General features: G+C 43.3%; 1 protein-coding gene across 1 annotated transcript in view; it reads left to right on the top strand.

Annotated features, from left to right (window-relative positions):
* Positions 1 to 1,332: 1,332 nt before the first annotated feature.
* The window catches only part of IL1RAPL2 (interleukin 1 receptor accessory protein like 2), a gene marked incomplete at both ends in the record, with an annotated part of 319,468 nt that continues 307,240 nt past the window's right edge, over positions 1,333 to 13,560 (top strand). Inside the window, one exon of the mRNA XM_079541946.1 lies at positions 1,333 to 1,414. Coding sequence (XP_079398072.1) covers positions 1,333 to 1,414 — 82 coding nt within the window. The remainder of the gene's footprint in view (positions 1,415 to 13,560) is intronic.

The following is a 13,560-nucleotide window of genomic DNA, read 5'->3' as shown; positions in this document are numbered from 1 at the left end:
TTTCTTCACACAACAGTAGGCTGGCAGTAAAATGACGAAGGAAGGATGGTTAATGTAATAAGCTCCAATTAAATGGAATAATTTCCTGAGACCTGCAGGACATGATGCTCTCCTGCTGGCTTTTCATATTAAGCCTGTGCTGGGGGCTGCCTCTGCCAGTTGGGGTTCCTCTGTTTTGTTGGTCTTTGCCTTGGTTGCTGATGCAGGGGGTTGTGCACCTTTCTGCTTAAACAGAACTGCCATAGAGCATCAGCTGATTATTTTGATAGATAAAAACTTCATACTGATCTAGGTAACTAGTCTCTGTATCCAAGGGTAAGGATCCTGATCTGGGTTCTATATCTGGTATGGCGGTGAATTCCTGTAAGTGCAAGCCACTGAAAGTCCTGTGACTTCATGCGAAGCATGTATCTGGGGACTCCAGCTTCTAATTAAGCATCTCTCTCCTTTTTCATTTAGTGAGAAGAATGGGCTTTGCTGGTTTCAGTTTCACTGCACCTGTTTTTTAATCACGTATAGGGAGCCTCACTGAGCTCTTGCTGTCTTTTCTTGAATGACTTTGAACTTGTGAATGAAAACATAACTTGTTCCAGTAATTACGTACCACTCAAAAGACCGTTATAAGCTAGCATTTTCTCTTTTTTAAAAACAATTATGATATAAAGTAGATGGCATTAGTCTCTCCTGTGAATTTTACTGTATTTTTAATAACAGTCTCAAGGCTTGGTTCCACTGATTTCTGGTTTTCATTTAGCTGTCTTCTTTTTATATTAGAAATTTCTGGAGTAGTATCTTTTCACTGTAGGAGCTTTTACAAGGTCACCAGTGGGGAAAATGAGGTTTCTGGGAGGAATGGCACAAATAACCTAACTCTTACGCTTTCCCAAACAATGAAAAGTGTTCTTTTAAAGTATGAAACAAAATGAGGTATAGTTGTTGTGATTAGTCTTCTACAATATACAAAAATATGTTGGATTAAATTAGATTGTTTCAAATAAGAATTTGTCCTTTTTTTTTTCTTTTTCTTTTTTCTTTTTTCTTTTTTTTTTTTTAAAGCAAAATAATGTGTTCAGAATATTTGAAAAACAAAGCCAACAACTTCTTGTGTGGTACTCAGGTAAATTATTCATGGGCAGTTGCTTTGAGCCATGATGTTTTCCTACCTCTGCATTAAAAAAATAAACCCAAAGCTGACAGATGTCACTAGGTTAAGCATTGCCCTTAATGGCTCTTTGAGAAATATTTAATTGTAGCTGCTGCATTGGTGTGGTGAAGACCTATGATTCAGACTTCATACTATGTTTGCATTTCAGCTGCCAAAGAAAGTGAAAGATGAAGCCTCTTGTTCTCTTGGTTCTTGTGATCTGTACTGTAGTCAGCATGAATTTGAAGCTCGTGTCGAAGAGAAACTCTGGTAAGTCACAGAAAAGATGTTTTTACTTTTGGATCTGGACTTAATGCTCTTTGAAACAAGTGTTTTAAATGGCTGCTTTTTGTTTTGCCTATATCCTTGTTCTCTTCTGGGGGAAGAAAAAATTCATAAGATCTGCTTACCAGATGTTACAGGATGAATTTTTTCGCTGTAATGTACTGTTGACATGTCTTAAGCTGTCCCAAAATGTCCTTGTGCTTTTGTAAGGGAAAGAAAAAGAAAAGAAGGAAAAAAGTTGATCTGTTTGAGAGTCTGTTAAAGTAGAGATGGATTTGGCATTGTTCTAAAAGCTGTGCTTGTGTCCATGCTAACAGATTTTCTTAACCATGAATGTGGTTCCTGATGATTTTTAAGTCTGGATGGGTTTACTGGATGTGGGAAGGGCATCTTCCAAAAAGCCATGCCAGCCGCATGCGTGATCACACGTGGGCTTCACTGGGAAGAACTTCCCTGGGTAGAGCAAAGTGCTTTCTCTGATTATTCTGGCAGTGAAAGGTAACAAGAGCTGGTTTATGTTTACAGCTGCTTTTGAAAGGCACTGATAATAACAGAACACTTGAAAGAAGCACTGAATCATCTCTCCTTTTCTGGGAAAGATGGTTGATGTAGGGAATGTTCCATTAGTTCTCTGAGAGCAAGGCGACTGCTGGTCTGTGCAGCTCTCCCTGCTCAGTGGGAGCAAAGTAATCTGGAAACGTGGCTTTCTCAGGTAATCTCAAGGATCTGGGCAGGCAGGTGGGTTACCTTCAGTGTTACATAGCGTTGTTCTCGTGTACATGAACTGGTAACCAATGTGGTGCTGCCCTTGCATGTTACATGCAGTATGAACAGATTACTGGCTTAGTTGATGTGTCCGGTTTTAAATTTAATTTCTGTGTTTTTTGGAAAAGGAGGAAAAGACTTTTTGGTCTGTCCATAATAAAAAAAACCTGTATTTCCCATCTCAGGCTGGGAAATATTACTCTGTGAATCACCAGATCTTAGGCTGAATTCCTTCTGAGCCCAGTGGCTGAATGGATGTTGCTAAGCCAAACTAGTTTACAGTCTTTTGGTGTGGCTGTGTGGGCCCTGTGAGAGCAGGCATGGAGATGAGGATTTGGCTACAGCATAGAGCTTGATCTAAAGCCTGCTAAGGACAGTGGTGTTTTGTTTTATGAAACTGCTATCACTGACCTCGCTGGGAACCCCTATGAGATCCATAACCTGTGTAGCTGAGCTGCCTTGATTCACTGATGCCAGGCAATACCAGCGGCTGCAAGGAAGGGCCTTTGCATCTCCTTTATCAGAAGCACACATCTATAGAAATAAAATGTCTGTAGTTATAGCGTCATTCAGCTGATAGTTTACCTTTAATTATATTTTAGTGTATTCTGTTACATTTAGCTGCTTTCTTTGATTGGCTCTGCAGAATGCCTTATGTTATTGGCAGCTGTTGACAGTATCAATACAGGTTGAGTACTGGTAGGAAAAATGCTTTAATATGTTAGCCTGCTTATGGCTAAATATAGCCCACAGCAGTGAATAGTTTGTTCTTTTCATTTAATTGAGCCAGTATATGTTCAGTGTAAGATGAAGGGGAAAAAGCGCATAAAGTAAAAACAGTTTCTTTGCAAGTATGTGATCATGTAGTTGGCTTTTACCTTTTAATATTCATTCTCTCTTGTGCTGAATTTTAGATTGCTGCGTGGAACAAACTATTGATTTTTATTTTCTTCTTCCAGTACATTGTGTGTGAAACACATTTTCTGTTTCTGTAGTTTCAGCACTTGGAGAGAAATTGATAATTTGACTCCCTTTCTGAAAGTGGTCTTTAGATATGAGGTGCTGTCACTTGATTGCCTGGGGCCTCACTGGGTGTTTGAGGGGACGGGTGCTCAAGGAGCTTCTGAATTTTAGTGTTTGAGTAGAAGGTTGGAGACAGAGGCTGGTTTGGTTGCAGGCACAGGGAACAGTGAGGCCTTGTTGCTCGGTGGGGTCGTGGTTCCACGCTGATGCTGTGGTTCTGCAGTTTTTCTTTTTTTAATATATAAATGATGTTTATGGTACAGGAGAGTGAGAAGGGGAAAGTGACTGTGGTTGTTTTTTTTTTTTTTTTGGTGTACAGTTGTCCAGAATGGCAGCATATCTGATAGCAGGGAGGCTGGTTTAGCAGCAGGGGTGGATGGGGTGCCCAAACGATGCCACATGCACAGGGTCTGTGGAGCTGTGCTCGGGGTGGGCAGTGCAGCTCTTCGTCCTGCTGGCTGTCAGCACTGGGATGTCTGAGCTGGTGAGTGTCCTTACGAGGGGAGGGGAAGCTGTGCAGACTGTTCTGTAGACACTTCTGTGAAGCAGTGCGTGGAAAGTGCTGATGCTGATGATAAAGACAGATCTGGGCTACTAGGGCAATAAACCAACAAAATTGAGGTGTCTGTGTCTTCTTTGACTTACGTAGACTGTCATCTTTCTGAGCAGTATGTAGAATTATAGCCTGAATGAGGAAAAACTGTGATTAGTGTTGAGTACAAGAGCAATTACAAAGTTGATTAGTGCGTGTGCAAAACCATGTAATCCATTATATATTGTTTAAAAGGTAGGGAGAGCCTCAAGTAGTGAAGTTGAATGGGACTTGGGGTGGAGCAGTGAGGAAGTGCAGTGTTGTGTTCAGGTATTGCAGAGACTGTCCGAAGGAAAGCAGTGTGTGCAGAAATGCTCTGTCAGTCAAACTGGAGTTGCCTTACAGGGCACAGGGGTTTGGCTAGAAAGATGTTGGCGGAGGCTAATGGGGAAAAATGTATGTTTGAAGTTGTGCAATGGAAACCTAAGGGGGAGAAAGTTGAGGGTGTAAACTCTAAATAGCAAATACAGGCAGAACACAGGAGCTGGCCAACAGCGGGAGGCACTGAGGAGATGGATGGGAGTGGATGTCAAGAAGGAGGTGACAAAACGGTGCTCCAGCTGGAGGTGTAGAGTTAAAGTTTGCTGAAGAAACAGTCCTCTGGGAAGGAGGAAAAAAACCCAGCAAACCAGAACTGAAATAAATGGTCTCAGGTGCCTTTGCTTGCCCTTCCTTGTAGACTCAGGTGTTCTTGTTTCCATTTAGAGGTGACAAACAGGAATGCATGTGAGGGCCACAGAATGCTGCAAAAATGACACAAACTTGTACCGCAGTAACATTGTTTGGCTTCTTCCTGCTTCAGATGCTGTGCCAGAAGAATTAAAATAGGTGAGTTAATTTAATTATGCTAGTCAGATTCTTCTTTACATGCAGCAGCTTCCAGGTGCTCCAAAAGAAATCTGTCATGTTTGCAGAGTAATGATTACTGTTTGTGGTGGCGACAGAATAGTTTGCCTCGAGCATCTGTGTGAATGTAATGTTGATTTAAGTTTCACAAGCATTTCTTAATATTAAGAAGCTTTTTGGAAAGCTGCAAATCATCCTTTTTGCCTGCTTTGGGAAGTGAAAGGGAGCAAACAGCTAATGCTGGGACTGCAGCCCTAGTAATAACCTGGAAAGGCTTTACAGGAGGAGGTTATACAAATAAACTGAGGATGTGGGAGCTGTTAGGTTCCCGTAGGTAGGGACTTCCTTTTAATCTGATTAAGTGACTTCTCTTCCCAAGCCTTTTGTATGTAGTGCTTTGAGTACTCATAGCAGGGGATATAAAACCAATTAAAAATCATTGCATTTCTTAAGCAAAAGATTTTTCAGATTATACGTTCTGTTTGACTTACTAGGCGTAATTCCATTAGTGAATAATTGATGCCATTTATTGTTGCTGCATTTATCTGCTGAGCTAAAATACCTCCTCTCAGCACGCCTGAGCTCCAGAGGGCATGCCTGCCTTGTGCACTAGAGCATGGGCAGGTATCCCTGAGGCTTCTGTACGCCTCTGGCTGCAGAGCTGAGAGGAGTCTTGCTCCAGGTTGATGGAGCTTAATTGGCTCAAGCTTGGCACTTTTACGTCCTCCAAGCTGCAGAGCCAGAGTCCTCGTGCCTTTGCTGCATTGTGTTAGGAGCCCTTCACCTTCCTACTGATCATCTTTGCTCTAGCTTTGGATTTCCCCCTGCTCCCTTCTGGGAAGAATGCTTCTTTTTCTGGTGTTGCTGTCTGATCATTTTGGCTCTGAAAAACTGCAGCATATATGGAAGTGGAGCTACCTTTGCTTCAGTGGTGATGTGTGGATTTGTGCCTGGAATGGGATATTCTGGAGGAGCCTAACTCTTAAAAGTCCATCTCTCTTGGTGGAATGAGCCCCTAGGGGGGCTGCACTTTGCTCACTTGTTTGTGTTTGGTTTTTGTTGCAATTGCATCTGCCCGAAGAGCTGACTTCTGCCCATCATGTAAAATGCATGGCAATGAATTCTCCCATTTTCTGAGATACGAGCAGTGTGAAAGAGGTTTTCAGGTTTTCTCTTCTGCAAATCATGCAGTAGCATAGAGGAAAATGGGAGCTTGTCAGCAGCAGCATTCAGTGTGCACCAACCTTTTTTCTTTCTCTTTCTTCTGAAGATTGTAACTTACAGCCTCAGCAAACAAAAATAAGTCAAGATGGATGTTGCTCTAAGCTGTCATCAAGGCGGGAGCACAGAGCCCCTCTTGCACACAGCCATGTCTGTGCACTGGTTCAGGGCTCCTTTCCATCTGTTCGGTTTTTACTGGGGAAGGAGAAGAGGACGCGCTCCAGTGTTCGGTCATGACTTGGGGGCTTCAGCAAGCTGTACAGCATGGGAACTCAGTGCACCTCGAGAAGGGAGCCTCAGCCTTGGCTTCTCTGCCCTGGACAGACGGAGATGTGGCTGCAAGACAGGCCTGGGTGACAGCTGGCAGCAGTCAGATGTGTGCTGGAGAGGAAGAGATGCACAGAGAAGAACAAGAAAGGGAAAGAATCTGCAGGCAGTTTGGGTATTTGTAGTGACCTCAGCCTGACAGGGTTTAAATATTGAACTTATTTAAACACTCACATTTTTAGCTATTACACTCATTTAAAATGAGCTCATGTATAATTGAAACAATTAAAATATTGAGCCGATATTTAAATATTAAAGCCAAACTTCTTTCCCAAAAGAGAAGCCACAACTGTATCTGAATAAAATGAATGGAGGCAATTAAATTGTTTCAGACAGCAGTAAATTACAAAGGTAGGATCTTTAGGGATGGGGAAGGTAAGAGACACATGACAGAAATGTCATTTCCTCAGTTAAAAATCTATACTCCTCCTCTCCTGGAGAAGATTTTCTGTCAGTTGTGTGGATGGTTGTTCTGCATCTAGCTGCAGTATTAATGCTGTCTGAGCCTCTCTAGTTGGCACACCTTCATGACTGAGAGATTTTCCAACCCTGTGCTTTTAATTGGAATCAAAATGAGGCTTTTATAAAATGGAAAAAAAATGTCTCAGATCAAAGTATCTGCCTTGCTTTCTTTAAGATCTTTAATGGCAATTCAAAGATCTTTCAGTATTTCTGGCTCTGAGGATGTGGGTCGTAGGCTGTTGCCCTTATTCTGAAACAAACCATCCTGAGGGACAGGGGCAGTTGTTCTGCCGTGTTTTGTCCTTTCTCTTGTTCGTATTTTTGAAGGTCTGTCTTACATAAGGTTTGAACGAAATTATGAATAATGCAGCTGCCGACTTACCCAGATTGCAGGGAGCATGTTTGCTGAGTCTCCTTTCACTTAGCTATTTAAAAAAGCAAAAAAGGAGCTGGGGAGCCTAACCACCTCTTTGAACCCATCTGCCATTTGCAGCACAGAGGTGGTGTATCTTCCTTCCAGTGAGTCACTCTGGCACACTGCATGTTGGGAGCAGCCTTCAGTGCTTTTGGCTTTGGAAATATGGGATTAGGCAGGCTTTATTTATTTATTTATTTTAATTTCACACCTTGCTAAGTAAGGCCTGGAGGCATAAAGGCAACTGTGTCATCTTGCCAGCACCATCTGCAGAGGTGGTAGCACTGGCTTTGCTCCTCTGCGACTCTTTTCCTGGTGTCAGGAAAATTTTATGGAGTAGAGGCTCATGTTTGCAGAGCCTGAATTTTTGAGGAAGAGAGGAAGGACTTCAGAGGAGCAGATCTGATGGCTCAGGAGAGGACCTGAGGTGATGCCTACGGGTTGCACTGGGTTTGTGGAAGGAGCAAAGACCGTTGCTCCTGAAGTGTAAGTTGTATGCCAGGAGCACCGAGCCTGGAGGCAGAGTTCCCAGAGTGTGGGCATGGGGTTGGGGAGCAGTGGGTCCACAGTAGCCCAGAAACATTAGCAGGCATCCACACTGCCCAATGGGTGTCTGTCTGAGGGGGCAGCTGTGTTACGAGGGCAGTTCCTGGCTTTGGGGCCTTGAGACAAGTTCTTCTCAGCCTCCTCAAGGCCAGAAGCCCTTGTGTTGCTCTGCAGTTGTGATCCGTAGGGGTCAGGTAGGTGCATTATTTCAGGCCCTTCTCCAGAAGAAGACAGCAAGCTCTCAAGCTGCTCCCTGCTGCCTTTGATTTCCTGTAGGATGAGTTGCAACCATGCCCAAAGCATAAAACGCATCTGCTGGGTTTGGGAGCTGTAGTGGCACAGAGGCACAGGGGTCACTAGCAGGATGCGGACTGCCAGGGCTGCAGTGATGTTGTGATGCTGTGGCGATGCTGTGACTTGGGCTTGGGGTCAGCTCCCAATCCAGCCCAGCTCTATGTGCATGGGGTTTTGTGACCCGTGTGTGTGTTTAAGGCAGGCATTATGGGCTGTGTGCAATTAAAGGAACATAAACAAGGCTCAGCAAAATTGATCTGATCTGTGGTGTCACCTCTAGAGTGTATGTTTTGTTAATCTCAAACTCTTTCAAATCCAATCGATTCTTTCCTGCAAAGAGTATGTATGATTAGTACTTATAATATATACCGATGTGAAAGGATACAGTAGATTGAGTTTTGGTTTCAGTGCTTCAGCTCTGAAGAAAGAGACTAGTGGGAAAAGTTAAACTTCTGACTTGAGCACCTGGCTCTTCCAGGAGATAACCAAGAGCTAACCAAGCGGCCCATGCCATGACTTGCCCCATGCCAGCCTCTGCCATCCCTTCCTTCTCACTGGCCCTCCAACAAAAAAACAAAACAAACAAACAAACAAAAAAACCAACATCCAAATGGAAACAGATGAAGCAATGTTCAGGTTGGCCAGCACACTAAACATCATGTGGGGGTGAAAGCGCGTTTCCCTCTGTTCTGCTTATACCTTAGGCAAGGATGATGAAAACAATCCTATCTCCTAGATGAGTTCAGAGGCTAAATAAATATGTGTGAAGAATGTGGTTGGAAGACCTTGGGAGAAGGAGAAAAGTGTTAGCAATTTCTGTTTTTTTTTCAGTAAAAGATGGTAAGATATCATCTAGAAATGGGGAAGGAGCAGAGAAGTTAGGCTGCAGCTAGTGCACAAAGCCAGCTGTAGCAGAATAGCTTTTCCCTGTGAATGCCACAAGTATATTGTGCATTCTGGCTCTAAACTGTCCTCACAATTTGTACTGGGGCACGTGGGAGCAAAAACCACTTAAGATTGTAAGATGGCAGAAGAAATAGCTGAGGGACTGAGAGCCTTGGAGAAGCCTCAAGTCTGTAGGGTGACTGGTTTATGAAAAGAAAACCAAAAATCCGTGCATCCATTGCTCTTCTGACCTGAACAACCATTGCTGGCCATAAAGTGATGCAACTCTGCAGCCATCTGCATTTGAGCTACTGTGCACTGCATCTGTGCTTGCCCACTATCTGCCTTCAGATTTCTAGCAGTAGAAGGAGCTGGAATTCTATGGTCAGGTGGGCAAATAGCTTAAAGCAGCTTTCTCCAAGGAACCCTTGGTGTACAGTCTATCCAGATGTTTTTTGTTTAAAGAAATGCTGGTTCTTTCATCAAGCTGCTGTTTACTCAAATTTGACAAGTTTTGTTTTATTATTTGAGAGCTGATAGATTTTGCCCAGTATGCTGGAGGTAGAACTGAGTTAATATTTATGAAGACTGATGTTAATATAGCAGGTCAGATTTTTCATGAGACAACAGAAATTGCGTGGTCTTAATAATAATGGTCTTTTTTTCTTTTTTGTTTTGTTGCTAATTTACTTTCTGGCCCTGAGGTTATTTGGATCTGTGTGCAAAGTGATCTCATGCATGCTTTTGCTGTCTTACATTTTCAGCAAAATAATGGGTGTTCCTGGAAGAGGAAGGGTAGTGTGAGATGCAATCACTCTGGTGTCTTTGAGCTAATGGTAAGACACAGAAAGATCCCATTCTGGAGGATAGAGCTGGTCGGAATTTTTTTTTCAGTGTCGCAATTTCATTTTGAAGCTCCCCAGGATGGGTATTTTTAATAGGTGGAAAACTGCTGGAATGTGGATCACAGGCAGGGTTGTTCCCAGGCTCTGCATCTGGGGCAGTTGGGAGTGGCAACTGAAAGCCAGCACCTCTAATCCTGGATATGAATGTAGATGAAGCAGCTGGAAGACCTGGAGCATGTAATGGTAGGGACCTGCTGGTTCTGGAGTCCTTGATGGGATGCGGTTTCTTGTGTCATATCTCACAGGTTTCCTGCAGAAGAGATCTGAAAACTGAGGCAGTGAGAGCAGCTGGGTCTCGTAGACTTGGTTGGGTGCAGGTGGAGGGGCTCTGGGAGGCCATGGGATGGGCAGCACCCTCTGAACCTGCTTGCTCTTCTCTCATTGCAAGCTGCTAGTGCAGGGTGGGGTTTGTTGGGGAAACACATGGATTTAAAGAAATTTTCTCAAGCCAAGCTGCTGTAGAAGCAGCGGTTTAGAAAGCTGACTTGAAGTTGTGGAAAATGTATTGCAGTGTTGAGCTCTAGGATCTATTATTATTATTATTTTTAACAAGACCTTGAAAATCTTTCCCATTGTACAGAGCCAGAGAAGCTTGAATACTGGCTTGTTTTTAGACAATCAAAACTACGGGGAGAAAAGTAGGTATCATTAATGGCATTTTGGATGTAACGTTTCTATTCAAAATAGACATGTTCTATTCAATATAGAGGTATGTGTTGTTTTAGGCAAATCGGGATTACAGTGGAAACTACTTTTAGGAGCAGAGCATCTCAGCTTTATTGGAGCAGATTGTAAGCTGAAGTGTTTTAGCTGATTTCTGATGTAGGTCAACATAAAGTGTCACCTTCAGACCCATGCTGTTGTGCAAATACAGGTATCCTCAATGCAGGTGGGTGTTTTGCTGTTGGGTAAAAGCTCTCCCCTGTGAGTTTTCTTGCTGTGATTGAAGGTGGCATGTTTTCCAGGCTTGTGCAAGACAGGCACAAACCTTTCTTGGACATAATGCTGCTCTTTCCCTAATTGTAGTGCATAATGTATTGTAAAAATTAGGTCTCCTTTAATGTTTTTATTGTACATGAGACTTGTGCATTATCGGTGTAATTAGTGAGATAATTTATTACTCATTCTATGCTTTACTACAGCACTTTGCAACAGGGAGCTGTAAAAGGTAATTTTGATCTCCTTAAACTTTGTTTAGGTTATTAAGAAATATTTTTTAACATCAGAAGTGGGAATTCTGTTTTTGCATAACCTAATAGCCCCTTAAGGCCAGCCTTTTATAATCTCATCAGTCAGTGAATGGAGCAGTCAGTCTTCTTCCTAAGTGTTCAGCGACTGTGCAGCATCTGGGGATGCTCCCTATTAGGCTTTTCCACGTGAGCAGGAGGCAAACGGGATGAGAACCAGCAAAGCTATTGGCTAAGCATGGCTCTGGTATTCTGCTCTTTCAGCATTAATAGAGGCATCTTAGTGCCCCAAACGGTCTGGAACGATGGAGTGGGCTGAGCGATCAATCCCCTTTGCAGCACGCTTCTCTGGTCACTGCAGTTCCTGTGCAGGCTGTGCTGGTCCCAGCAGGGCTGCTCCTGTCCCTGCAGCAGGGTTCAGGCTCTGCCTGGTGTGGCTGGGCTGTGTTCGCTCCCTTCTTATTTTCTTCTTGAAGAAACTTTCTTCAGATGAGGATCTCCAATAATGTATCTGGAGAACTAAGCAGAGGAAGCTTCTCTGTAAAGTGAGAGCGGCTCATTAATTGCTTAAAAATTAGGCAGCCTCTATCTGAGTAATTGGTGTTAGCTGGCTGGCCTTCTTCGGTCTAAGCAGTAGCTCATTAGTAGATTACACACAGATGGTACTGTGCTTCAAGGTATTTAAAATACACAGGCAGAGCGCTGTACTAATAAGGCAAACCTGTCCTTACTCTCTGTGACTAAGCTTGCTACAAACAGCAGAGGACACGGTGTCAATTGGTAAATATCATTAGCTAAGGGCATTTTCATGAATTTATTTAGTTTTCACATTTCTGCAGATTATGATAGATTCTCAATATATTGTTTCTGAAAAAGTTACCTTGCAAGAAGAGACTTGAAATTTCACTTACTCAGTAGCTCATTTACACATACAGTTGCGTAGAAGGAGGGATTGACTCATAGCCTTAATTTTCATTTGGAATACATACAGGTTTTTGCTTTTCATTCTTTCTCATGCGATGTCGACCTGCATGCAATTTTCTTAATAGTATATTCAAAGCAGTGCTTTCTGGGCCGGATTCCTTCTGTGAGTGCAAGGACAGCTCTGCCTTGTTAGCGCCACTCCTGCAGTGCTGCTGGGGCTGCGCGGCCTGGGAAGGGCTCTGCTGGGATTGAGGTTGAATTTGGAATTCAGAGGTGATCATAATTGAGGTTTAGTTGTCAAATGACAGGCTTGTTCTCTTCTTCTCCTCTCAAATGTACCATGAACAGACGGCCATTCCATCCTTCCCTCAGGTTTTTTCTTGCTACACCTCAGCAGGGTTTGAACCCATCTTATAGTTATTGCAGTCCATTAGTGAGCCTCTTTCCTCACCCAGCCTGTGAATTCATAAGCATGTGGGCTTTCCTGTGTAAGAGATTGTAACCTTTAAGAGCGGACTGTGGGAGATCACTCTGTAAAACGTTTACCTGACTGCAGATTTGGCTTGATGGAAAAGCGGGGAGATGAGAAATCATGAGGTGATATGATTTCCAAAGAAACTGTGAGACTTATGTAGTGATGGAATGGAATTCCGTGAGTGCTTGATGTGCTGCTGGGAGGGAGGAGGGCTTTGCAGTGGAGGTGGTGAGTCAGGAGGAGCAGCCTTTCATTTTAGCTGTCAAATTGCAGGGTAATTTGATTGGGTTTACCAGTAACCCCAGGCTGTTTTTTTTTTTTTTTTTTTTTTTTTTTTTTTTCTTCCTGCAGTAAAGCTTTTGAAGTTGATGGAATTAAACTAGGAATTAACAAACACGACTGTGTAGCAGTGGGACTGTTTCTCCCGTCTGCGTGCCAAGCTTCTGCTTGTTTGGTGTGATTCTGCAGAACATCCATTGATTTCAGTTATTCAGAAGCTAATTACCCTGTAACCCACAGGATCAAGCAGCAGTGCCTGCCTATTTAGCCTACAACAACACAGTTCTTATTGTGGTGCACAGTTGTGCTGGCTCTTGCTGCTGGAACCTCCCATTGACCTGCTTGTGATACGGCTGCGGAGCCAGCTCTGCGCACGTAGCTGCCTCTGCGCTCACTGTCGTGCATGCAAATGGACAGCAATTACAATTTAAGTAATGGGTACTTAATTGGATGTTTGTACTCTGTAAATTTGAAACGTTTTGGAGCTTAAATTTCCCTGCCAGTGTAATTTGGTGCGTGCCACAAATTGCTGAGGTGAGAACACAAGTGGGAAGAAACCAAGCGATCAGTGCAAGTGGAGTCCGACAGCTCCCTGCCCTGCTTCCACCTCAGGCACTGCAACAAGTGAGAGAAGCACAAATGTGCCACAGGAAATCCTCAGGAAGAATCTGTCTTTTCTGGGCTGTTCCGTGGTGCAAATTGCATTGATGTAGGTTTATGAGAGGGCTCTGGCTCTTTGTTAAAACAAAGCAAGGCTGTCAATGCAGGAGAAGCAGCAGCAGAACCCCCCTAACATTGTGCCTTGGCTGTACTTTAACCAAACAGTCACAGCGCAGTGCAGGCTGGCACACTGCAGATTTCTTCAGTGCCTCCACTTGAAAGGCCCTTAGTGCTAATTTGTTTGGATACCACAGTATTGTTTCCAAATACATAGTTTTTAACTGTTTTTTAAGTGTTAAGAGTTTTAAGTGAAGTTTTGTAGCCG

Source organism: Tetrao urogallus (assembly GCF_951394365.1).
Source record: "Tetrao urogallus genome assembly, chromosome: 13".
NCBI lineage: Eukaryota > Metazoa > Chordata > Aves > Galliformes > Phasianidae > Tetrao > Tetrao urogallus.
Note: the sequence above shows the minus strand (reverse complement) of the source record. Positions and strands in the feature narration are given on the sequence as shown.